Here is a 25,570-nt window from a genome sequence, read left to right as displayed (position 1 = left end):
TGTATCAAATGTATCTCTGAGTGCAAAACCATTGTGGGCATGTAGAGAAGCTCAGTGGTGCCAGTGGATCAATTCCTGAGCTTCTCCCAGCTTGCATGCCCTGGAGAAAGGCACTTGGTGAACAGGTGGCAGGGAAACTGGCATCCAGGTCTGATCTTGTACCTGTCTGTCAGGCTTCTTTAGCCTGGACAAACAGGCATTTGGGTGAATTGGGTGGTTCTAAACACCCTCTTTTCTCCTGCCAGCAGCTGGGATGATGCCAGTGACTTGGGCCTGCTCGCCTCAAGGAGACCTGCACTGAGTCTGGTGCTTGGCACAGCCCCCGTTTGTATCCTTCCTTTGTCCTAGCTGGGAGCAGTATTTTCAGAGCTAACTGCAAATCTTCCTCCAAATGCCACAGGACATGGAATTTCAGTGCCAGGCAGGTCATGTAAAAAAAAAAGCCATGTACTCTCTCATGGCATCTGGGGACATTTTTAGATGAAGGTCATCACTAGGGTTTGGGAAGTACGGGGCTAGAGAAGCGTTCACATGGACTGGCCACCTCTGGTAAACCTCTCCACTCTTGGCTTGTGGCTGCTGGTGGAGACTAGACAGCAGAGCCAAGGAGCAGCTTGGGGCTGACACTTTTTGGGAGATTTGGTAAAAAATCATTAAAGGATAAATCCATGGGGCTTTGAAGTGACTCAAAGGTGACACAGGGGAAAGGAGATTTGGCAGCAATGTTAGAACTTGATACCAGAAGGGTCTCCTGGAAGGCAGCTTTCCTGGGCTGACTGCAGACTTGGAGCAGCTCTAGTGGCTGTCGCTGGATGTACGGGGCAAACTGACAGGGAGTAAAGTAAGGCGCGGGATTAGTAGGTGCATAGATACAGATGGCAATTGTGGGGAAGTAGCGTTTATAAAGTGCCCATGACTGCAGCAACAGGTCGCCTGCAGTGCTGGTAGTGGGGCCGTCCAGCCAGAGGCCGGGGGGGCCAGGGCTTCCTCTGGCTGAGCCTTGCGGCTCCCTGCTCCCCCTGTCCCAGCGCTGCACCACTTCTCCCGGGAAGGAGTTGTTCCAGCCGCAGTCTCAGGGTGCTCTACAGTGTCGTGGATCCCCAAGAAGATGCGTGTATAACTTGCGGGGTTTCCCAAAAAAAAGCAGTTTGCCGAAGCATCTGTGAAGGACGTTGCCACGGGACAAAAGGCAAGCTCCAGCGTGTCTGACTCGCTAAAAAGCCGGAAAGACCCTCTGGGAACAAACGCTGCCCTTGCTGCCACCCTCCGCAGCCGCCCTGGGGATGCACGGAGCGCGCTTGCCGCCCCGAGTGCGGGCGGAGGTACGGACGGAGCAAACCGGGCCGGGCGGGGCCGCGCCGGGCGCAGCTGTTCCCGGCCGGGAGGGGCGGCGGGGCCGGCCCCGCTGAGTGACGGCCNGCTCGGCTCGGCTCGGCTCGGCTCGGCGCACGGTGCGGTAAGCGGGCGAAGGGGCGGCGGGCCCGGCCCGTATCGGGGCAGAGCATTTGGCCAGCACGGACAGAAATAGCGGTCCGGGCAGCGCGTAGCAAGGGCACTGCTTGGGCGCTGGGTCGCCCTCCCTGCCTGCCTGCCTGCCGGGATGCGCGGAGCCGGCGGCAGGCGCTGCGGCAGCCGGGATCCCGGGCCGGGAGCGGAGGCGCTGGGATGGATGGCAGCCGGCGGCGCTCACGCGTGTCCGCGGCAAATCCCGGTGGGCATGGTGGGAGAGGGCTCGGCGCGGTGCTGAGCGGGTTGCAGAGGGCACCGAGAGTCCTTTTTTACTGTTTTCACTTGCGCTTGTAATCCAGGGACCCCTTCTGGGAGACAGTTTTCCAGAAAATGAATCGCTAGAAAGCTGTGCTGCGTTTGTAAGAGAAAAGTGGAAATTAGCAGGGGGAGAGGCTCCTTGAGGCCGTTCGTTGTGTTTGCCTTGGTCCTACTTTCTCCAGCTTGAAATAGTGACTGCCTTGAAAAGCATTGTCTATCCTAAAAGATAACCTTTCTTCGCTCAGATGGACACAGCTTCTGCTCTCACTCGTGTGCTCATTTGTTGCCCTCTGCTTTTTAAATAGTCATGGATGGTTTGTTGGGCAGAATCCACAGCCCTCTGCCTCCCTTCAGAGCCAGCTGCTCCCCCCTTATGTGGAGGTCCTTTCTACTCGCTTTACATCTTTCCTTGGATGTTGGGCCTTGAGCCACAAGAGTGTTCAGCCATGTGACTGAAGTTGGTTTTAAGAGTTTTAATTTTTTTTTTAATCCCTTTCTCATGTGTGACCTGCCAGATCATGCAGCAGTGAAGAGTGACTTCCTCAAGATTTATGCTGAGAGATGGCACCTTTTCTCAGACTATCTGATAGAGCAAATACTGGGCAAGCTTTTTGGGCATGGAACACCTACTTCAGGTTATAGTAGCGAGCTCTTTTGCCCTCTTGAAAGGAGGAGCTGGGCTACAACATGAAAGCCAAACACCACCTTGCTCGCACTGCAGCGCCCGAAGCCAAATGCCTTTTGCAGTGCTGTCTCTACAGCCTCTGTACCTGTTGCCCTAATGCACGCACGTCTGGGTATTCCAACAAGCACGCTGCATCACAGGCTCGCTGCTTCTCATTTCAAAGTCTCTGTTTTCCCCCCCCCGTCAGGGCTCTTCCCCCACCCCTCCTCCAGCACTGCATTGTCTTCCAGCCTGACTCATCTTGCTCTTCACACTCTTCTCAGCTGTGATGATCTGCTGCCTTTTCTCCAGATACTGTGGCTTTGGATAATATTGGAAATATGTTGCTTCCCCCTCACCCCCTTACTGTATTTGGGAAAGCCAAACAGATATGGAAATAGTCTGGTCTATCTCATTACTGATTTTCTTCCCCCTAGTTTTACTTTCATTCACCCAAAGGGCCGTTTGATTTATCTTCACAAAAGATCCTGAATTAACCTTTTGTAAGAAGCACCAGTCCTCTGTTGCCAGATGTGTAACTCCTATTACCCAGAGCAGTGTGCTACTAAATGTAGTGTTTTCAGGTGAATTGTACTTTTCTGTGTGCTGCTTCACTGTTTTTCAGGTATGTGGAGTTTTTGCGAAGGCACAGCTTGGGGGAAGGAAACTCTGATCTGCCTTCTGGTTGTTTTCCTCTGTAGCTGACAGTCATTTGCACATCATGAGCTAGGAAGACTGTCTTCACTCCTCTATTCAGACAGAGACCTGTAGCAAAATGTCTTCACTTGGTAAAATTACCAGGCTCTTGGAAGAAACAGGACAGAAAGTTGTGTTCCAAGGTGCTAAATGCCCCCATGTCCTTGGGCACGTGGGTGCAGCCCCAGGGAGGCTCTGTGGCTCTCTAGCCCATCCCCACCTCACAGCAGACCTCTCCTCAGACAGGAAGGCTCTGGCTTCACATGGCCTGTGTCTGCAAATCCCCAAAGACGGAGATTCCCCCACTTCATGAAGCCTTGCCTTAGAGCTGCATCACCCTCCTGGGAGGGAATTCTTCCTACTTGTTCATGGTGAATGAGATAAACTCATAAAAGAGGTTATCCTGGCTCAGACCAAAGCCTGTACATCCCAGGACACTATGGCTGGCAGCAGCCTGGGGAGAAGCTTGGAAGCAAGGTTGCAGTGATGCTCCCCAGAGCTCTTGCCCATGCAGGCTCTGTGCAGCTTGCTAGCTCTCCCAGCTGGAGCTGTTTTCTTTGCGTCTGCAGTCCTTGCAGGATGGTGTGGGGGTCTTGCCTCTGTTAAGTGCCTCGTTCAGGTTTGGTGCACCCTGCATACTCACTGCTGCTGGAACAGCGCTCATTGGGCTTCCGTGTTAATTAAGCATCAGCCTGTCTGGGGCTGATTAGCTGCACCTTGGTAGGGCATTTCACTGCCATTCCCTGTGCTTCAGCCACGCTAGCAGCAGGGTGGGATTGGGATGTGCAGACATTCATGGGTTACTAACAGCACACTGTCCTTTGGCTCTTTGGCAGTCTGGCAGGGCTCTTTTACAGGACATGGCCATTGCCTGTCTGAGGATGTGAGGCACTGCTCAGTGCAAGAAAGGAGTCTTTCTGCTCCTGTGTTCACAATGCACCCATCAGGTTCCCTGCAAAACCAGAGTGTGTCACAGAAACAGGGGTGTCCGTCTGAGGACTAAGAGAAACCCAGTAAGAAACCCAGGATCACTTTCCAGAGGAGATTGTGCTGGCTGTGAAGGTTCCAAGTGGAAGGGTTCAAGTTACAGAGCAGGAACTGGGTGCAGAGTGTCACTAATGACTCAAGTGTGCCCACATGCTTTTTGCAGGGATTAGTAATTAAACAACTCAGTGCATGCCAGGTGCATGAGAGAACCTCACCCCAAATAGGAGAACACATAACTCTGTTTACAAATGTGTGTCTTAAAAATATGTGAAGTGGGGGAGATACAGCTGGGATGCTTTGTGTTTGGGCTTTGTTAGTTCTTGGCCTGGTCACCAAACATCCAGGCTATTTGCTGATGACAAAGACCACTTGGTGAGCACCAGTATTGAGTTGTGTGGCTTGCAGGCTGCAGGGCTAGTGACAGCAGGAGAGCCAGGAGATACAGGCAGTTTCTGGATACTGGGTGAGGAGCTGGGTGAGCTGAGAAGACTGAAGAGAGTACAAGCAGTGTGAGACTTTCCTCAGCACTAGTGGATAAAGGGAGAGGTTACTTACCTTGAGTGCAAGGAGCCTTCCCCAGTGTGTGCATCACCTCAGACAACAAGATGTTTGCTGTGGAGCTGTCAAGGATGGGAATGTCAGCTCTGACATGAGGATATCTATCCATGGGAGTAAAGCTGCATCATCAGTAAGTCTTGCCTATGGCCTATTGGACTTCACTGCTGCAGGGGTTTGGGTAGTGGTGGTAACTCCAGATAGTGTTACATGCTCTGCATGGCTGGTATGTCACTTCAAGAGTCAGAAGTCATGTGCTTTGAGAGACACAAAATGCTTTCTTCCAGATGTTTCCTTTCAAATATGAATTTCAGGATGTCTTAGATTAACAGCTGCTAGTTGGGAGGAAACCTAGATCTTCCTTGGAGAAGTTTCAGTTTCCTGAAGGGACAGCAGATTTGCTGTTGGATTTGCTTGAGAGTGAGCCTCCTGCAAAGAGGCTGAGCGTGCCTCAGTCTTTCTTGTTGATGGCTGACTTGCCTGGAGCAATGAGAGTGTGTGCTCTGCTTTCCACATCTGACATGGCAGAGCTTCTCACCATCCAGAGCATCCCCTGTCTTTTCTCTGTCCACCCTCCTCATCCAGAATTTGTGGTTTTTCTTCTTTAAAAAACATTTCCCTTTAGGCAGCACATGACTGACTGCGGCTGGGTTCCTCTGCAGTCTTCCCCTCTCCAGACTGAATAAGTCCAATTCCTTTTGCTTGTTCAGTTTGGAAAGACCTGTCTTCTATTGCAGACATCAAATTGCATTGCAGCATCCAGCTGCATGCTCAGGGGTGTTAAGCAGAGGGTCCCCTTTGGGTCTCCCACGTAGGTCTCCTGGCTGGACACTTCCTAATGCATCTTGGACTCCAAACCTAGAGCAGAGTCTAGCAAAAGTCTTTTGTAGCTTTAACTAGAGTTTTCATCATCTTGTACATTCAAGGAGATGGTGTAGAGCCCAGGCAGGCCAACAGTACTTGATGCTGCAGCCTGGCTGTGTGTTTATGGCTTGTTAAAATGATGCTTTCCTTTCTGACTATAAAATGAGATCTGCTTGAAAAGGGATCTACAGAAACGTGCAGGAGCCCATTACCCTAAAGGACTGGTCTTAGGCATTTATCTTCCTTTCATTTTAAGAAGAACAATGTACATTCAAAAGTAAACTTTTGAAGGTCTGTACCCCAGGTTCAGGACATGTACTCGCTAGCAAAGCCACTACAGGGCTCTGTTGTGTCTGTGAGAGAAGGGACTGTGGGGCCGAGGTGTGGTGTTTGCATGTGAGATGTGCTGGTAGGAGACACGTCTGTACCAGCACAGCTGCACTGACTCCCCTTGTGGGCAGGGTCAGTCGTGGTCACAAGCACCCACCAGTGAAGACTTCTGTTGTGTGTGGCTGTGTCATGACACTGGGGATGGATCCAGCTCCTCCTCGGCTCTGCTCTGATTTCCTGCTGGGTTTTGCACAATTCACACAGATTCCCATTTTTAGATGTGGTCTCAGGGGGCTGATGTGCATCTTTCCCCTTGTTGCTACTGGATCTGGCCATAATTTGTTGGTCAGTTCTTGAAACTGCAGGGAGCTGGTTATGTCTGGTTGCCCAGTGACTCAAGAAGCATAGTTGACCATGGAGTCATCAGCACCTAATTATGTTGGGGTGCAAGCTCAGGGTTTGAAAATTGTCCCAGGAGGAGAGAATCAGCAGAGACTTGCTTTTTGGTGGGTTGATCTCCTTCATCTGTACATCCCCACCCTGCCTGCTCCAACATGACGTGTGTAACAGCTATCCCTCCTCCAAGTGCTTCTGGTAACCCCCACCTAGCCTTAGACCACTGTGCAAGTGCCCCAGCTCTCCTTCATTTCCTGACTGTCAGCCAGAGAAGATCTCTAGGCTGACAGACCCTTTGCACACATGTGCAGCTTCCTGAGAAATAAGGGTCTGAGTCCTGCATGAGATTTCATTAAGGTTCACCACTGGCTTTAAGGTTTGTCAGAGGACTGACCACATAAGAAGACAGTTTTTATTTAGAAAAAAGCTGGAGGTGATTTTTTCCTCTCATCTGCACAGCATGCATCTTGGATCTGCACCTGGGTGACTCACTGAGATTTAAGTGTATGCACAGAAAGTACCTACTAGTTTCTCTTGAATTTATAGGAAATGGTTACTTGAGGTATGTATAGCTCCTCCATCAAAAAAAATCCCAGCCACTGGCATTTATCTTTTAAGTTATGCTGCAAGTCAAAGGAAAAAAAAATTATTATTGTAGCAGCTGTAGAGGGGATGGTTGATATTGGTTTGTTATTTTTATACTGCAAAATAGTAACTCTGGACTTTGACTCAGATTTATACTTAAGCTATTAAAAAAAAAATCTCATAAATGAAGACCCTGTGTGAGTCAAGCAGGAACAGTTTTCAAGCCATCCCTCATTATATGAATTCCTGCCTTCACTGCTCCTTAAATACAGCTTTCATCCTGAAAAGACTTCGGCCTTCAAACTTGGCAGTTTTTTCAAGAATCATCAATAGCTATGCTGGTCATGCTTGGCTACCTCCTTATCCCAAAACCCAAGCCCCGTGGTCTGCTTTCACATTTCAGAGCACAGGAAAGCTTTTGTGGTAGACTCATGGGCTGTCTGGGGCAGGGATGTTAATTTTTTTTCAGGCATGGCTCTCATTGTGTGGCAGAGGACACAGAATTCCTGTCCTCTGCCTTTGGTGGTTGTTGGGTGTGGCGAGGGATGCCCCAGACCCTCCCACGTCCCGAGCCTTGGGCATGGTGCTGCACGCTGCAGCCTGGGCAGACCCCCGAGCCAGGCTTGGCTTGGACTGATAACAGAATTTATCCCTGGAAAGCCCTGCACCTTTGCTGAGCTTAGTTGCTCTTTCTCCCTGCGTTTTGCTGAAGGGAAGTGCTTTCTGTGCTGTCCTGCTGTTGGCATGCTGGCGCGGGAGGGTGTGCGGGGAGGCGCTGGGCTGCCCGGCCAGATGTGTCACACAACATGCACCAGATGTGTCACACAGCATGCACCAGATGTGTCACACGGCATGCCCGACACAGCACCCGCGGCTTCCACTGCGACAGTTTTGTATTTTCTTCAAATTTGTCTTGCTGCTCTTCCTGTCACTTTACCCACTTCTTCCTCTCCTCATTTGTTCTTTTTCCTGGAGCTGTTGGATCACGGGGGGATAATCCAGCGGACCCTTCAACTTGGTGCTGCTCCACAGCCTTCCCGAGCAGCCTGCTGTAGCCTAAGCCCATTGCTGCCCTGCTCCTGCCCTCCCTGCTCACCCACCTGAAGAGCACAGCCAAGTACTGATGCCTGCCCTCGGCGGGTGGTGAAACAGTGGGCCCACGTGGGCAGCTTTCCCAGATGGATTCCCACCGTTTCCCTGCGCAGACGTCAGTGCTGCTCTCAGGTTTCGGCACCCCAAAAAGGTTATGGTGCTGCAGGGGGCTGTACGAGTGCAAAGCACTGTGAAAGGATTATTTCCAGTGTCATACAGGATGCTTTTCATTTTCACTTATTTTCAGCATCCATTTGTTTGCTCAGCACTTTTGAATCCTTCAGAAAGAAACTGTTCTATCGCCCTCAAGATTAGCAATGTTGTTTGGTTTGGTTTGGTTTGGTTTTCCCATATTCATGGTAAGATCAGTCTTTCCTGAAGATGACCTTTTATTATCTCCCAGCCAATTAAAGTTTTCTCCTTTAACAGTTTTAACAATTGTTGTGCATTCCAGCCTGTGTGCTGTTCAGACTTACTGAGTGCAAGTGCTTGGGCTGTCTTCCTGTGTGACTGACAAGTACTTTGAACAAAGACACCTAATATCTTGCTGTCTTTGTAGTCTATATGAATTTCAAATTTTTGAGGACTTAAAGCTGCAGCAGTGTCAGTTCTGTGCAGTATCTGCATTTTGCAATTATATTCTTTTGTGATGCCTCCCTGGTTGATTGAATGGAGAGTGATAGGGTTAATGAAAAAGAGTGAGAACTCAAGTTGTGCTGAAGGATCTTGTTGTTTAGTTTGAGCTCAGCTAAGGTGGGACCTGTGTTAAACCATGCTTGTACTCACACAAGTCAGGGAGAACTGTTTTGTGGTGGTGGGTGTTTCAGTACTCTGTACAAACAAAAACAATCACATTTAGGCAGAATTTACCTTATCACTGGCACTTCAAAGCCCTCTTCCTTCCATTTAGAGCAGATGGGCTGGTTTGCTTTTTCTCCCAGCACTCATTAGCAAGATAGGGTAGAAGAGGCCTGGGATGTGGAGATAAGGGAATGCCAGCGAACATACTGGTCCTGGAGGCCGTGCTGGAGGACACGGTGCTGAACGGCAGGTTCTGCAGGCAGGGGAGCAGAACAGAATGTCCTCCTGCCACGGGCAAGGCTGGTGCTCCTGTGAGCAGCCTCCCAGTGTGCTCTCTGCAGGAGATGTGCGAGGCGCCAGCACCGTCAGGCTGCACCCGCAGGTCTGGGAGGACACTGTGCCCCCCGACTCTTCTCTCTGGGGTACATAGCAAATTAAATTCTCTCCACGGGGATTTCAGCTGCGTTTCAGCAGGCTCTGCACCTGTCTTCAACCCTCAGGGCCTTTGCTATATGCAGCCTCGGCTTCATATCTCTGCAAGATGCTTTGAAACCCGAGGCGTTTTCCAGAAGCGTTGCCTGTGTGCACTGACATCCCGTGTCTGTCCTGCCTCTCGGTGCTGACATCTCTGTCCTTCTGGAGGGAGGCAACAAGGTCACCCTGCGGGGCTGCACTCTGCTCCCAGACAGGCCCCTGCTTGCTGTCTTGCCTGCATTCCTGGGAAGGGTCTGTGGCTGCCTCTGAGAATAGTTGTCCTCGTCTAGCCAAGACAGATACTGCTCTGTGTGTGGCAGGAATTTTAAGCCACTATAGAGAATTTAGCAGCCTGGGGTGGGTTATTCTCTGCTTTTCTGCTTGCTCCTAGCTCCAGCTCCTTCCATGGCAGAATGGTCAAAACTACATATGGCACATGAAATCCAGGCTAGTTGTGGCTCATGCGCTGCAATCTAAGGCTGCAGTAGCACAGCACATATCCAGATCCAAGTCCAGGATGCTTTTCTAGGATCTCCTGCCTCAGTGTTCATGGGTAACTGCAGTAAAGGCTCTGCCCTTCTCTGTGCCTGCAGGAAGGGCAGGCTTGCAGGGACTGAGCTGCTGGACATGGCTCGTAGGCTGCCCGGTGTGTGGCTGCTGCCCGCCAGCCTCGCAGCACAGGGAGCCCTGCACTGAGGGCTTCAGGGCACTGGTGGAGCACAGCAGCGTGGGGTTCCTTCCCCATCACCCAGCCAGACCCACTGAGCCCCAGTGCTTCCTCTCTGCCCTCCTGGCTGCCCTTGCCTCTGGTGCCCACAGGTTGATGGCTGCTCCTTGGAGCAAACCAGCCCAGCGAAAAGCTGATTTTCACCCTCTCAGTTCCCAGCTGAGGCAGCTTCAGGGGCTGTTTCTCCCATCAAGAAGGCACCATCTCCTCACGCTTCACCTCCTAAGTGGCGAGTGGCAGGAATGTGAGTGATGCAGGAATTGCCATCACACTAGTGGGAACCAAACATCTGACAAGAGGACAGCTTCTAAATTTAAGGGCTTGCTGTTGAGCAAGCATGTGTGCATTACTGTGCCCTTTTGTGACCAAGCTAAAGATAATTTTCCTATCTTCAACAGCAGCTGTGTTGTAACTTGTATAAAGAAACTTCTCCACTAATGAAGAGTGATCATAAGAGCATAATCTGTCCTGAGGGGACAAGCAAAGCTGGAAAGATGTGATTCAGAATAGGGCTCTGACGTTCCACAAAGGCTGAAAAGAGACCATTTATAGAAACTCAAAAGATGTTTGGCTCCGTAAAAAACACACAGGCCTTGCTGTTATTTTTAATGTAAATGTCACTCAAAAGAATAGCAACACTTTAAGAAAAGTCACTTTAAATTATCTAGGACTCGGTATTCTCTGCAAAAAAATATAAATGTACAGGCAGTGCTGTGGAGCAGAAAGAGACTCTCAGCAAAAGAGCAGGGTTGCTTTTTTGTGTTATGCTGAGTGTACTTTTAACCCACCTGCATGTTTTAAACACATTGACCTTTTTCTTTGCAGTCTTTTTGCTTGTCGAGGTCCAGTTACGTGCATATGATTGTGTATGGCACATTATATTAGGAGACATGGGCCAAGCCTTGGGGTCAGCAGGGATTATCCAGATAGGCCATTCTCTTCTCTTCTTGAAGGATTGGTGTAGAACGTGCAGTAGCACACAGGTCAGCTGCTTAGCTGGCAGCAGTGCAAACATGTGCTGTCCAAGGAAAGGTGGGTCACTAAATACCACGTTTAACTGGGAGCCTCCTGAACCTGAGTGGATAATACTTCCTGATCTCCTTGTGGCTTTAAAACACAGGAAGAAGTGCCATGCACTGTAGCCTCGTGGAGGTTTTCAGGGCTCAGAGGTACTCAGTGGTGCTACAAATCTGTTTTCTCATCCGGTAACAATGTTATCTGGAGTGCCATGTGCAGGGCAGTGTTACTGGGGGCTTGTAAGGACATGAGAGCTGCATGCTTCATGACCTATTGTCCTTCAAATAAATAAGTGCCTAGGATACTACATTAACATCTAGCACTGCTTGCAGAAAGACATCCCTAGCCAGGGTCCTGTACCAAGACGTTCCTCAGTGCTGTCCCATGAATCCATGGTGGGGCGATGTGCTACCGGAGCTGCGCTGCTCTCGCGTCTGTGGGTGATTATCTTCGAGTGGGACATGAAAGGGGGGCCCTGAGCAATCTTTTGGAATCAGCTATGCTTTAAGCACAAATCTCCAACTCTGGAGTGTTCGGTGTTCCCCAGCCAGGCAGGCTGCAGCGTCATGCTTCATGTGTTCAGAGTTAACGCTTCTTGTTTTCATATCAGATTCTGTTACAGCAGGAGAGTGAGACCCACGGGACTCCTCTAAGATGTCTTACAGAAAGGAGCTAGAAAAATACCGAGACCTAGATGAAGATCAGATCCTTGGAGCTCTGACAGAGGAGGAGCTCAGGAAGTTAGAGAATGAACTGGAAGAGCTGGATCCTGATGTAAGTAATTTTTAATTGAGACATTAGGTTGTGAATCTTAGTAATTGTGGGGGGAGTGGGCTGCATTAATAGTCTGTATTTCAGTGGGATCCTTTGCAGAGCCTGTACTTGGAGCAAGAGTGGAAGAGACTGGCTGCAGATACACAGAAGAATATTTTGCCATTGGAAGCACAGTCTACATGTATATCTTTGTTTCTGTTTTCCTGCCCTTTTCCCAATGTGATGAGCATCTGTGATTTGCACCAGCAATATGAGCCAGTGCTGGTGCAGTGCAGTAATCCTGTGGAAAATGGATCTCTGTTTCTGAGCAGGCCACCTTGGAGGGAATGCTTTGTGGCTTGCTTGGTTTTAGGGTTTTCTGGGGGTTTTTTGGTGTTTTGGGTTTGGGTTTTTTGGTAACAAACTTCAAATGGCTTGTATTTTCCTCCATTTAGGCAGAAATCCAAATCCCAGAGTTTTGCAAAGTGGGACAGTTTATTTTTAGCACCCTCCTAGCATCAGCAGGAGCTGCACATACGCAAACATGGGGTCTGCTGGTGCCAAGCTGGTGAAAGGTTTTTGGAGCCAGCTCTGTCCTGTTGCAGGGATGTGCAGAGCCAACTGGCTGGCCTCTGGCTTGCGGCAATGTTACTCGAGGAGCTTGGGCACTGCCAAGTGAGAAATTGCTCCTGCAACATGCAGTTAGTGTTTCTGGAGTAAACGATGGGTGATGTAGATTGCATCATCAGTATTTTTAATTGTAATGCAGGAAAATATTTGAGACCTGACAAACTAGCTCCCAGGATTAAGCGTATGGGCTGATGGTTACAGCTACCTCAGAGGACAAAGAGTCAGGCAGCATTCTGTGAAAGATGAAGAAAGGTAAAATAATACGGACATCTGTCAGTGCAGGTGTAGTCTGCTTGAAGATTGCATAGTTGCTTCTCACGGCATGAAGCCTGTGGAAGCAAGCTGTCTCCTACTCCTTCCTGCTTGTGCAATTCACACACTTCTCTTGCCCTCCAGGGTTGCCTGGGTATCACTGCTTCCTCGTAGTAATTTTCCTTTCCAGGCTTTTCACTGATACAGATATAAATTATAATGAACTCCTTTTATCAGGCAGGCATGGAAAAGTCAGTGTGTTGTTCAGCATCACCTTGGATGTCTTAAAAAGTAAATGTTGACTTCTATCCAGTAAAGCTTTAAAGAACATGCTTAGTGTCAAATCTGGGAATAGTCTTACTTACTGCATTAAGGCTGTTCTATATTTAAATATAAGCAGGTGTTTACGTGCCATATATGTCAAGCACAAACCAACTTCCCGTGGAGGCTTACGTGACTGAATAACAAGGAGGCAGCTTGGGAAAAAAGCTGGGGTTCACAGGGGCTTTGCTCTGCAACCAAGTGATCTTCTCTGTGTAGTTTTCTAATGGATCCTGAAAGGCAGAAGAGACCACCACAACTCTCTGATCTGCTCTGTGAAAGAGAGCAGAGAATGAGATTTAACTGAACTGATTCTTGTTGGGACACATGGAGCAATGTGGGCACTTGGACAGACTCATATAGTGGGGGGAAGGTGGCTGAGAGCTTCCAGAAAGAAAGGACCGGAGCTGATGTTGCAGAGAAACAGCTACTGGGCAGCATCTGAAACTGAAGGGGGGAAGGAGCATCACATGTCTTGGATGATGTGGGAATCAGTGGGGCTGGATGAAGATAACCTTTGACACAAGGAGAAGCAAATTGTCCAGCACTGTGGAAGAAGGGTGGTGCAATGAGGGCAGTGTAGAGGGAAGAGTGACAGATGGGGATTGTAGCCTGCAGAGATAACCCATGTTTCTCCCCTCCATTTCTAGAATGCACTTTTGCCAGCCGGGCTCAGGCAGCGGGATCAGACGCAAAAGCCACCAACTGGCCCATTCAAAAGGGAGGAGCTCATGGCCCACCTAGAAAAGCAGGCAAAGGACATTAAAGACAGAGAAGACTTGGTTCCTTTCACGGGCGAAAAGAGAGGTATGGCCATCCCTCGCACCATGCTGGGTGCATCACAATGGAGCCATAGTGGGTGCACTGCAGAAGGGTTATGTCTGAGCTGTGTTGATAAAACTTCTTTTTGACACTACTGGGGTGGTGAATCTGCTCTCTCTGCTGCCTAGCCCCAGCCCAGGGGGTGCTAAACTGGGGTGTGCCCAAGAGGCCCCTGTGCTGGCTGATTTGGGCACCACCTGATATGTTGTTAAATGCTGGACAGAAGTTGTACCGCTGTGCAGCCTTCTCCCATCCCCATGCCACTGCATCTGTATCTGGTTCTGGGAAAGAAATCATCTTCTGTCCTCTCCTGTTCCACCTTGCCCTGTTCTCCTGTGAGCTGCTCATGTTAAGCTCCATGTTTCACTGTTGCCTTTCACACTCCATTTTGATTCTGTGAGCTTCTCACTGTAAAGAAACTCTCTGCAGCTACGATGAGGCCCAGCAGTTCCCATCTAGTTTTCATAGTCTCTTGACAACTCCACCCTTATTTCCCAGTCTCCTGCAGGTTGCTTGTTTGTGTCTTCCTGCGCTATACCCTGCAGAGGCTGCTGCACTCCTGCTCTGCACAGCCCTGAGGGCTGTGAGCAGGGGTTTTTCTCTGTCTCGTTTCTTTTTCTCTGCTTCTGGCATCTTTTGCTGTTTTTCTCATATATGACCCATTATCCAAGTGACTTTCCTGTTCCCGTTAGAACTCCAAATATCATCTGACATGGGACACGGTCTGGTCAGTCCTTGCCTCTGCATTCCAGGAGCTTCTCAGCAGCTTCTCTCAGCTGTTGTGTCTCCCTCTGTACTGTGATCCCCCCCTGCAGCATTAGCACTACTCATGCTAATGGTTGTCCTGTATGAATAAAAAGTGCATGAAAATGCGGGCCTATGAACATCTTTCCTAACTGAAGGTCTTTCTGAAAGATGCCTCCTTACTGACCGACATGGCTCTCTTGAAAACAGCTTGTGGGAAATCTGTTCATTTAATAAAATCTGAGGTGGTATTTTTAGATTAAAAAAAAAAAAAGTAAAAAAAGTAGTCCTTGAGAGAAATAAATGAGTAAATTGACTGCTATCAGGAAGAGTGGTTTGATACCTTTCAGATGTGCCCCAGTGCAGTGTTGCTTACCCACCTGGCTAGGCCAGAAGGTAGAAGCAGTGTTCTGCAGGAGGCAGAATTATTTCAAGCATTTTGAGTCTGCAGCATCATACTTCAGTCTGTTGTGATCTCAAATGCATGAAACATATTTTCATTTGTAACACGCTGTTGAGAGGAGACACTACTTACATTGACTGTGAGCCAGAGATGGTAAATTACATATTCACAGCTGTGATGAAGCTGTAAATAAATCACCACGTTTGCAGTTTGGAGGGTGATTTACTAGTTGGCCATGGGAGGTGCTGTCCTTGTCCGTGCTGCTGGGCAGGGAGGGAGCTGGGGTGTGCAGACGTACTGTGTTGTGACATAAAATGTCATGCATTGTCTTCATCATGTGTGCATCGTTTAACTTAAAGTTCCATCTTGTAACAAAGCATAACTGAAATACAAAACTTTCTAAAACTTAGAAATTGACTGAAGTTAGGTAACCAAAATTAAACTAGAATTAAAGCCCAGAAATTCTGGTGTCATTGAGGTGTCCGAAGGAGTTACTGCAAGACAGCAGAATTAAGTTAGCCCTGTTTCTCTTGTTGCAGAAGGTACATACAGCTTGCCCAGCCATGCATCTGGTGGGACAGGGGTTCCAGATCTCCACACCAAGCCAGGGCAGACATTTTGCTGCTGAGTACCCAGAAGGTGCCTGGCTGTGCAGGCACATGACACTCTGCCTATTTTTGCAAGAGCAGCTGTGTCCCAGGAGGCAGATTCCTGCTCTCTGTCAGAGTGGCAGCGTGCAGGCAGAGCACAGGAGCAAAGGCTGTTTATGGCAGCCTCCATTTTGCCCCAGGGGACCCTGAGGTGCAGTTGCTTCTTCCTCGAGGCTAAATTTAGCCCCTTTCTGCATATCCCTGAGCAGCAGGATTGTTTCTCCCTTCTGGTGCCACTGACTCTGGTTTCAGAGAGGTGACAAAAATAGTCCTGGCTGGCATGCTAGGCCAGACCTTTTGCAGCCACTATCTCTGCAGTGATCCAAGACTATTTTAGGGGAGGGGACTGCTCCAAAATGTTCCCAGAACCCTCCTCCCCCTGTCCCAGCAATGCTGGATTTACTCAGCAGACTGCTCCCTACTGTGGAGTGTTAAAACATCACAAGCCTCTCTCTTTTCTTTTGGGCTGTCAGAGGTGGATGTGAAATGCCATGCCGTGAAATCCCACACCTGCCCATTCTGCTTCTGAGGAGGATCTGCTGCCCATTGCAGCATGAGCAGTAAGGAGCTGGGAGCAGCTGTGCAGGGCCATCAGCCCTGTCACTCTCCCATTCCTCCTGGGATGCAGCCAGCCCCGGCAGAGAAGGCGTTGTGGCTTGCCCAGGATTGCCACAAGCAATGGGGTGGGGACTGGCAGGGAGCACTGCCTTCAAAGCTCCAGCCTCCTGTCCATGCGGACACCCCCCTTAGGAAAAGGCCATAAGCAAGCAGCTAAGACAACAGGTTTGCATTACCAGCTGGACCTGTGGATTTGCACCTTTGAATCGTAGGGAATAGGTCTGGTTTTTGGCCTCTTGCTGTCCAGAGAGACAAAGCACAGGGATCTCCATCTGGCATGCTCTTTGCAATAGGGTTGAGCTATTTGGGCAGCTGCCCTAAGCCTGCTCCTCCTTGCATCCCATGTGTTCACTGAAGTGCTGTCTCTACTTGCTCCTTTCCACCACCTCCTTTCCACCACCTCCTTTCCACCCTCTTTTGACCAATGTGCCATCTGCCTTGCCAACATGCACAATAGCAAGAGGTGTCTCAGTGGCAGGACTGATCCTGCACAGTGCTGGGTACAGGCCCCTCTTGAGTGCTGGCAAACCTTCATCCCTTTTGTGCAGCCTCCAGAGAGGTGAGGACCTGCAGGGTCAGGCTGTGCCTGCCTTTCCGAGTGCCGGGCTATGAACAGCCATGGTCCTGTACCAATGTGCTGTTGGGTTTCTGTGGATGCTGCCCTGCTGGAAGGGCTGAGCCCATTCGCAGCGCAGCAGGACTCAGACCAAGCTGATGGAAAGGGATTCAGTTTCTCTTCTGATTTTTCTCTTGTGCCCCCTCTGTCCTTTCTACTTTTCAAATCTCACAACATGGAAATGCATCTGCAAGAGTAGCTGTGAACTGGGTGCTGTAGCTTATACCGAGTGACCTCGTTTTGCATTTATAGGAAAAGCTTGGATTCCCAAGCAGAAGCCGATGGATCCCGTTTTGGAAAGTGTGACTCTGGAGCCGGAACTGGAGGAAGCCCTTGCTAATGCTTCTGATGCAGAACTCTGTGACATTGCTGGTAAAATAATTTCACAGTAATCAGGGGTGAACGTTGTTCAACTTCTGGGGTTTATTTTGTTCTTTTGTGGGAAATGAGCTATTGGACTTTTTGCTGTTTCTCTACAGGCTGTCAGTTCTGACAGAATTTATTTATTTCTTTAAAAAAATTACTCTAAGCCTATGTGATTTAATCAAGAGTGTGGACCAAAGCTGAGCAGGGGGAAGAAGGGTTTATCTATGGAACAGTGTGTGGTTTGATCTCTTCCTTTGTCTCTGCCACTGACTGTTGCTAATTCCAGCCTGTACATTCAAGAGCAAAACTTTCTTCACACCTAATCTTAGGAAACAGTCAAGCAGACCCAGTGGATTTCTTGTGCAACCTGTTAAAGGCTCTGCCTAGAGGTTATAGAAGCCTTTCAGTGGACACTCAGGCCTGGTGGTTGTTAAGAAGCTTTTCCAACATATTTTAAGTGTTAGATTTGTTGTGGTTTGTGTGGTCAGGCAGTCAGATGACAGCACTGGTATGTTGCTGAAGGCCATAGTGTGGACTTACCTCTGTGCTTGGGATAGGGCATGCCTTGGCCAAAGGAGCAAATGGACACCCCATGATGCCTTATGAAGCTGACATGTGCTCTGCTGGTCCAGCAGCAGTGAATATTTCAGTGATACTGGCTTCTTCTTCCAGTTCTGTCTCCTTCAAGTTTCCATACTCCCTAGCAGTATTCTTCTTGCTGGAAGTCTGTAAGACTTACAAAGTCTGTGGAATAACTATACCCACTAGCCATCTTCTACATAATAATACCATCTTTTGGCTTAGAAATGTGTTTCTGCATTATGGCTCCCAAACATATGTACCCTGGCCAAGTATTGCATCTCTGGATTTTACTTTTATTGCTGCTGATCCTTGAGTCCGATAAAGCTCTATCCTGTAAAATCTGCCTTTCTAAGCTGCAGATCTGTGCAGCAATTATTGTCCCATGGAAATGCTCTTCAGGGCAGCTTGTTCTGCAGCTGCTGAGAGAATACACTTAAGTGGGAGCAGGAGTAGGGATGTGATACAAACTGTGCTGGAATCTCAGTATTGACAGTGACAGCCTTGCTCCTGCCTGCTTAGCAGGATTCCTTTAGCAGGAGCTCATTTTGCTCCTGCCTGTTTAGCAGGGATCATTGTGACCTGTGATGTGTTGGATCCCTTCCTTGGCAAGGCCAGGAGGGTGGCTCCCAGTAGCCCTGGAAGGTCTCCCATGCCTTTGGTGAGGTGAGGGAGACAGAAATGGGGTGTCTTTGTTCTGCCTGAATTCCTTTGGAGAATACACCACAAGCACCAGACTTGGAGAGAGTGAGTCCCTCTTGTCTACCAACACAAACCTGACCCCCAAATGCATGGTCATGACAGCAGATGCTTGCCTCTCTCTGCAGTCCAGATACTCAACTCCTGGCTGCTGGAGAGGCTCCATTGCCCAAGTAAGCTGTGATCTGGGGGCTATCTGTGTTACCAAAATGCTGAGCCTGCAAATTACTTTTCCAACCTGTGTTGCACCCCTGAAAATTCCATCTGTGGGAAAATGACAGAGCAAAGTGCCAGCTAAAAATACAAACAAGCAAACTTGAAGTGCCCAGCCTCACTCAGACTTTCAGATGGAGACTGCTTGGCTCTGTGAGATCCAGTTGGGACTGTGCTGGTGGCTTGGGAAGTTCACTGAGACACTTTGCTTCTGGCTGTCCAGCCTGTGCAACCCAGACATTGAGTCACGATGAGCTGTCACCATAACAGATCCTATTCTTGTGCTAGGCTTCAAGGATACCTTTCTCTTGCAAATTCCAGCTCTTCTTGGCCAAAGCAACAGAACATAGTGACAGACTGGTGCCACCCAAGTCTAAGAAGTGCCTTTGTGGTGGCATGCTTGGATTTTATGGAGAAATTTATTATTTTCACAACTGTGTCTATCCAGAGATCAACACTTGTTCAGATGTGTCTGTTTTAATGAGCATTCATATGTCTGCATTTTTCTTTAAAAAGTCATATAGCTATTAAAGAAAAAAGCTGTCCATTTAAAATAATTTTTATTTTCAAACTTGATCTTTCTGCATGTAGCAGGGTTACTTTTAGAAACAAACTCTTTACCCAGAAGTGCCTAAGCCACTGATTTCTTATTGGTCATTTGCAGATGCCAGGAAGTTCACCAGAGCCCCCAGACACGGTTCAATTTGCATTTTCATATTGGCTTTGCAGTCTTGAGTCTGAGAGACACAAATTGGCTGAGCTTGGCTTTTGGGCTCTTACAGCATTTGAATGGTGTTCATAGCACCACTCTTTACATTTTGACCAGGCAGCAGAGCTTTAGCTTCTCACAATATCCCCTTCCAAACATACCAAGTGCAGCACCCCAGCCTGCTGTTGAGTGAAAACATAATGTGCATTGCTATGCTTCAGGTGCCTTGGGGTCAGTTTGGCTCCTCGTGGGGCACAGCTCTTCACCAAAACTGGGCTGTGGAATTGTGTGGCACGTGTTGAGTGAGCAAGGGTGGTGAGGATGTGCAGGCTCCTGCTGGACTGGGCCACTTATACTAAAGCCTACCAATGGCATTTTTCTGAGTTTTTTACTGTCTTCTCCTCATTATTTTCATGTGATACTGAGTCAGGTAGGCTACTGGGAAGCTTTGAATGTTTGTCTGTTGTCCACAAGATGATGTTCCTCTTCCTCTATAGCTCAGGCTACACTGGAATAAGCAAGGGAGCACATTGGAGCACTGTTGTATATTTATGTCAGCTGGGGGGCTTCGTCCTGTCTTTGTATGCTTTTCTATGCTTACACAGGGAAAGGTAGTGTGCTGTGTCTTTTTCTGGCTCTGGAACCTACAATAAGTCATATTCTCCTGTTTCTGTAGCCATCCTTGGCATGCACACCTTGATGAGTAACCAGCAGTACTATGAGGCCCTGGGGAGCAGCACCATCGTGAACAAAGAAGGCCTCAACAGTAAGTGATTTACATTAGCAGGCTGCAGAATGTGAAGCTGCTAGCAGAGGCAAAGTGATAGTTATTTTTATGCTGAAGGTTAGAGATGTGCATGTCAGAGCAGCCTGTGAGTGCTGGGGCCATCTCTGGTGCATCCTTGCCCTGTGCCAGCCAGTGTGGTCTCAGCCACTTCCCTGGTGCCATCCGGGAGCCAGCGCAGCCCAAGGGACAGCTCCATGCAGTCAGTGTGCCTTCTGTCACCCAGATTTGGACCTTAGCAGCACACAGCAGCAGGCACTGGCTGTCCTGTGCTGGGTGGCTCCAGTGGAGTGGCTTCTCATCTCATGACTGCTTGTCAGGTCATTGGACAAGGCCTCCAGCTTCTGGAAGGGGAGGAAAACACTCAAAGAAAACATAGTGCTCCTCAGGCTGCTTTCATTTTCACATCTTGCTTTTCACTTGCAGGTGTGATTAAGCCCACAAAGTACAAACCAGTTCCTGATGAGGAGCCAAACTCAACAGACGTGGAGGAAACTCTCAAACGAATACAAAGCAATGATCCTGACCTTGAGGAAGTCAACCTTAACAATATTATGGTATTCGCTTCTTTCTACCCTCCTCTATTAGTAACAAGACTCTGATGCACAGAAGGCACACACTGAGTCTATTTTGCTGCACAGAGCAGTATCATAACACTGAATGCAACCAGACAAGAAACACCAGTTCTTCCCATCTCCATTGTAGGCAGCAGAATGGATTGTTATGTGCTGTGGCCTGGGGTTGGTAGCAGGAGGATTCCTCTGGAAAAATGGAGCTGTGTCAAGGGTGGTCTGGGGACACCCAAAACTGGATGTCTGGTTAAAGCGGTTTTAGGTTGCTTTAATGACTTAGATGGGCATATTTGGTGGAGGAAATGTTAATGAATAATGTAAAATGGTGGGAGGAAAAAGGTTTTGTAATCCAGATACTTGCCATAAAAATATGAAGTCACCCTTCTTGCAGGTAACTCTGTCTATTGCCCACCCATCCCTTCTGTGGGCTCCAACTTCTTGTAGAAAACAAGTCAGGACATAGCACCACTTCTTATGTTGCTGTTGGGACACATAAATACAATAAAAAGTACAGTTTCTATTTTGTGGGGTCTGTTGAATGGTGGCATAGCTGGACAGCAAGAACACGCTTAACTCCACATGCACATCAAAGACATTTTTGCTGTGCTACCCACACCTTTCTAAAACAGAAATATTTTTACTTTAATGTATTTGATTCAGACTAGTGACCCCGTCCCTTGAGGACACAAGGCTGAGGATTGGGCAGGCAGGCACTATTTTTGTGTTGAACCCATGACTTTGGGATGAGGTTTGGAGAACTGGGGAGTGACTGGATATTCTATGCTTCTGGGTGCCATGACTTTGAGTATAAATGATTCTACATGGTGGGATCCAAATGATGTGGCAAGAAGTCCAAGGTGAGGATGCCACTTACAATTTTAGGTGAAAATTTGAACATCTGAAAAGGGTATCTAAAGTTTTTCATAAGTGAAAAATACTGATTTTGGAGGAACTCAGAAAAAGCAGCATGGATTTTCTTTCTGGGCTGAGCCATAGCATGGCAAATGTTAGCCTGTAAGATGCTGTATAAAGCAGTCAGAGGTGTCTGTGATTTGTGTTATGAGGAGATAATTTCAGGCCTTTTTGGATTCCTGTAGGAGGAAATTTTCTAAACGTGGCATGAATGTTTCTCAGTGCTGCCATTCGTATCAGAGAGCACAGAAGCAGTGCTTTGAAGGCTCACGAATCCTGGTCACAAGTATCCCCACAATGCCCATGTTCCTAGGTAGCTGAGTTTCTGGGCAACTAAAGAGCAGAGATGTGGCTTCAAACAAAGGCAGTGAGCTTTCAGCAGAGCACAAAATAGGTTGAAGACATTGCCATGCTCCTTAGAACATGCTGGTTATAGCAAGAGAACTTGTGAAAACATTTTTCAACCCCTTCCCAAATTACTTCAGTGCATCTGGTGATTTGACCTTGATGAGAAGTTAAAATATCTTTTACATGTATTGCATATTCATTGCATACAGATGATGGCCTAACACATGATTTCTCATTTCTTGTCACAGAATATTCCCATACCAACTCTAAAAGCTTTTGCAGAAGCGCTGAAAAACAACACGTATGTGAAGAAGTTCAGCATAGTCGGGACCCGGAGCAACGATCCTGTTGCTTTTGTAAGTACTGTGAGCTCACTGTCCCCATGTTGTCACAGGAGCTGTTCCCAGGCAAAGCACTTTCAGTCTTATTGACTGACTGCTTCTGTGCCTTGTGTTGTGTCTGGCACGTTCTGCACCTCTGGCTGTTTGCTGGTGCTTCAGTTTCAGGAGCACCAGTGGAAGCCAGCAACAGACAGGCTTTGGCTCCTTCACTTCGTTTTTCATCTATGGAGGTTTCAGGGTGCAGTCCTTTAATCCGTGCAGGCCCATATTTGTCCTCTAGGATCTCCTGGAAAAAGAGCGTGAGACAGCAGCTGATGTCCTCCTAGTGGCATCTTCTAAAAGCAGTTTGTCTCTGTTTCTGGAGATTTGTTTCTGTTCAAAGGTCTGCACACCTGCTGCTCCCCTCACACACCTCCGTTCCAGCTGTCTGTCATATGTTCTTTGTGCAGACCTGTGCAGAAGCAGGATTCTGCATCTCCTAATATGTGGCCCCTGTAGGTGATAATGGGTCTTTCTGGCTGCTGTGAGTGATCTTAAATATCAGTGGGGACACAGGGAGGGGCCAGTCATTCTGCCTGTCCTTTGTGCTGGCTTCCAGGCTTCATCTTTACATCCTTCTCCAGCACCACTGCAGTCAGTTTTTGCTCTCAATCACCCAGGTTATCCACACCTACCTCCACACACACACACACACACACAAACATACACACAGAGACATGTGCACACCAATTTCCTACCAGAAAAAGAAACTTTCTGCAATACTGCTCTTCAGTTACTTCAGGCACTTTGGACTGGGGAGACTGCCTGTGCAGGCAGGACAGGTGCTGTGTAAGAGCTTGAGGGGGGCTGTGCTGGGCTAGGGGAGCTGTGGGGCTAAATGCTTTGGGTGCAGGTTAGCCCTGCCATGTGGGCATCGCCTTCTGGTCCTTTTGCTTCACGCACATGAATCCTCCCTTGCAGTTTATTTGAAGTGACACGATCTGATCAGGTCTGGGGTGTTACGAGCATTCCAACCACTTCTGGTCTTACCCACTAAGGAGACAAAAATGACCAAGATGGTTGTTATGCTGCTTGGGAGGACACCTTGGATGTGGAGATCCCTTGTTGTTCAAGACATGCTCCTCTCTCTGCATGTTTTAATGGGAAGCATCTCCACCCTGTGCAGGGCAGGCAGGGCCAGTGCTGGTCAGCATCCTTGTCATACTGTGCTGGCTTTAGAGGAGGGACAGATGAAGCTGTCACAGGGCAGCTGCAAGTGTGGACTATCACCTTCTGGGGTGGTCCCAAGTGCTGGTCCATGAGAGGTTTTGCTGTGGCCTCCAGCACGCTCATGTTCAAGAATCCCCGTGCAGCAGCAGGGAACACCCTTCACTCCACCAAGAGCACTTCCATCTGGTGTCAGTGAAACTGCACAGCGTGTGGGATCCTCCAGGAGTACTCTGAAGGTGAGGGGGGCTGAAGCCCTGCTGTCCTGTGGTGCACTGCCCCTGCCTGTCTGACTGCCAACTCTTCCTGCCCACCTCTGTCCACAGGCCCTGGCAGAAATGCTGAAGGTCAACAGCACACTGAAGAGCCTGAATGTGGAGTCAAACTTCATTTCTGGGTCTGGGATCCTGGCTATTGTCGAAGCACTTGAGGGCAACACGTCGCTTGTGGAGCTGCGCATTGACAACCAGGTAAAGGCAGCGTGGGTGGCAGCTCTGGGCAGGTGAACGTGGCCTGCGTGTGGGGGGCGATGTGCCGGGATACAGAGGCTGAGAAACACACAGCCTGAAGCAGCTGAGCTATGGGCAACTCAGAGGCAGCTGACTGAGAGACCAAAATCCTGGTTTCTGCAGATGTCCAGCAGCTGCTAATCTGTCTGAGAAATGAAGTCTTTGGGCAAAGGGAATGTCTGCTGGAGAAGCTGGAGCCTCTCAGTTGTAGCGTGTGTACAGGAACAGACCAGTGGTTTGTTTTACCAGCTCCAAGTCAGACATGGACAGAGGTCCAGAGAAAGATCTGCCATCTCCACCCCTTCCCTCTAAGTGCTTGTTCTGAATCACCCTCTAGCCTGAACAGCTTGCTTTTCTGTTTTCTGTTTTCAAAAGAGTCAGCCCCTGGGCAACAAGGTAGAAATGGAAATCGCAAATATATTGGAAAAGAACACCTCCCTGCTGAAGTTTGGGTACCATTTCACTCAGCAAGGTCCCCGGCTTCGCGCCTCCAATGCCATGATGAGTAACAATGACCTGGGTGAGTCAGGCTGGCCAAAGGCTGGGAAGCATGGGAGGGTCCTGTGGGCAATTCCTGGTGGGATTAGTGCAGAACTGCTCATGTTAAAGATGCGTATGAATTAGAATGTGCCTCTTGAAGGGCCTGATGACGCTCTGCCCTTCAAGGAGGAAGGCAGCCTTCACCAGCTGGTTTTTACTGAGCTGCTGTCAGCCAGGCAATGTTTTTTGTAGTAACAGTGGGCATTGTTGGGAAGGAGCAAGAGCTGCTGATGTGCTTCAGTAGAGCTTGTGATACAGCATGTGGCACATGGGCTATGAGCTTCTAGCATTTGTGATTCCTGCCAACTGCTTGTCTTCCTCCAGCTTCATTCCCCCTTTAACAAGGAGATGAGAAATAGTAGAGTTGAACTTTGACAGAGTTAAGGTTTGGCCCATCCCCCTCAGCAAAACAAACTGGAACTGCTTCTAGGGGCAGGTGGGAAGCCACATTGCTTTGAGTTATCTGTATACCCTCGATGAAGTGATTAGACGTGCTTGAGAAGCAAAATGTGGGCAAGTCTGCAAACTGCCATTTCAGCCAAAGCACGAGGCAGAGCCTTTCCATTGCTTGGCTATAAGCTGCTGTAGAGCACTGGAAACCAGGCCAGCAGAGCAGTGCTGAATGCAGCTAACACACCCACCACACTGTATACAGCTGTACTATCAGGCAGATGATAAATTTGTTGTTTTTTAAAAACAAAAGGATAAAATAAACCTTGCTTCTGCCGGTGCTCTGCTCCTAGGAAGCACAGCCAGGCTATGTACAAGTTCTTCAAGGATCACACAAAATACTCAGTACCTAGTCACTCAAGCACTGTGCTGGGAAAGGCTTGCTATTTTCTGTCCTTTGGAACAGAACATGATTTTTAATGACTCTGCAGCACCTGGCATGCAAAGTAATCAGCTCAAATATTTACAATCTAGTATTTTGATTGTTCCTGCTGTTAAGAGAACGAATTCACAACTTGCTTTCCATGTAAGAGTTGTGTATTTTGCCTCCTTGGCCATTAAGATCTGTTATTTTTTGT

The 25,570-nt window shown here is 48.6% G+C and overlaps 1 protein-coding gene across 2 annotated transcripts in view; it reads left to right on the top strand.

Annotated features, from left to right (window-relative positions):
• Nucleotides 1-1,412: 1,412 nt before the first annotated feature.
• The window catches only part of TMOD1 (tropomodulin 1), a 26,591-nt gene continuing 2,433 nt past the window's right edge, over nucleotides 1,413-25,570 (top strand). The window contains exons 1-9 of one of the 2 annotated variants that reach the window (XM_039733184.1): nucleotides 1,413-1,456; nucleotides 11,566-11,729; nucleotides 13,562-13,718; nucleotides 17,017-17,136; nucleotides 20,007-20,096; nucleotides 20,541-20,671; nucleotides 22,195-22,302; nucleotides 23,820-23,963; nucleotides 24,378-24,522. In XM_039733184.1, the coding sequence (XP_039589118.1) occupies nucleotides 11,610-11,729; nucleotides 13,562-13,718; nucleotides 17,017-17,136; nucleotides 20,007-20,096; nucleotides 20,541-20,671; nucleotides 22,195-22,302; nucleotides 23,820-23,963; nucleotides 24,378-24,522 (1,015 nt within the window). In that variant the 5' untranslated portion in view covers nucleotides 1,413-1,456; nucleotides 11,566-11,609. Of the gene's footprint in view, nucleotides 1,457-4,509; nucleotides 4,803-11,565; nucleotides 11,730-13,561; nucleotides 13,719-17,016; nucleotides 17,137-20,006; nucleotides 20,097-20,540; nucleotides 20,672-22,194; nucleotides 22,303-23,819; nucleotides 23,964-24,377; nucleotides 24,523-25,570 lie in introns of those variants that run through there. The other variant, XM_039733185.1, reaches the window with a different exon arrangement.

This window comes from Passer montanus, unplaced genomic scaffold, assembly GCF_014805655.1.
Source record: "Passer montanus isolate IOZ18808 unplaced genomic scaffold, ASM1480565v1 scaffold84, whole genome shotgun sequence".
In the NCBI taxonomy this organism is placed as follows: domain Eukaryota; kingdom Metazoa; phylum Chordata; class Aves; order Passeriformes; family Passeridae; genus Passer; species Passer montanus.
Note: the sequence above shows the minus strand (reverse complement) of the source record. Positions and strands in the feature narration are given on the sequence as shown.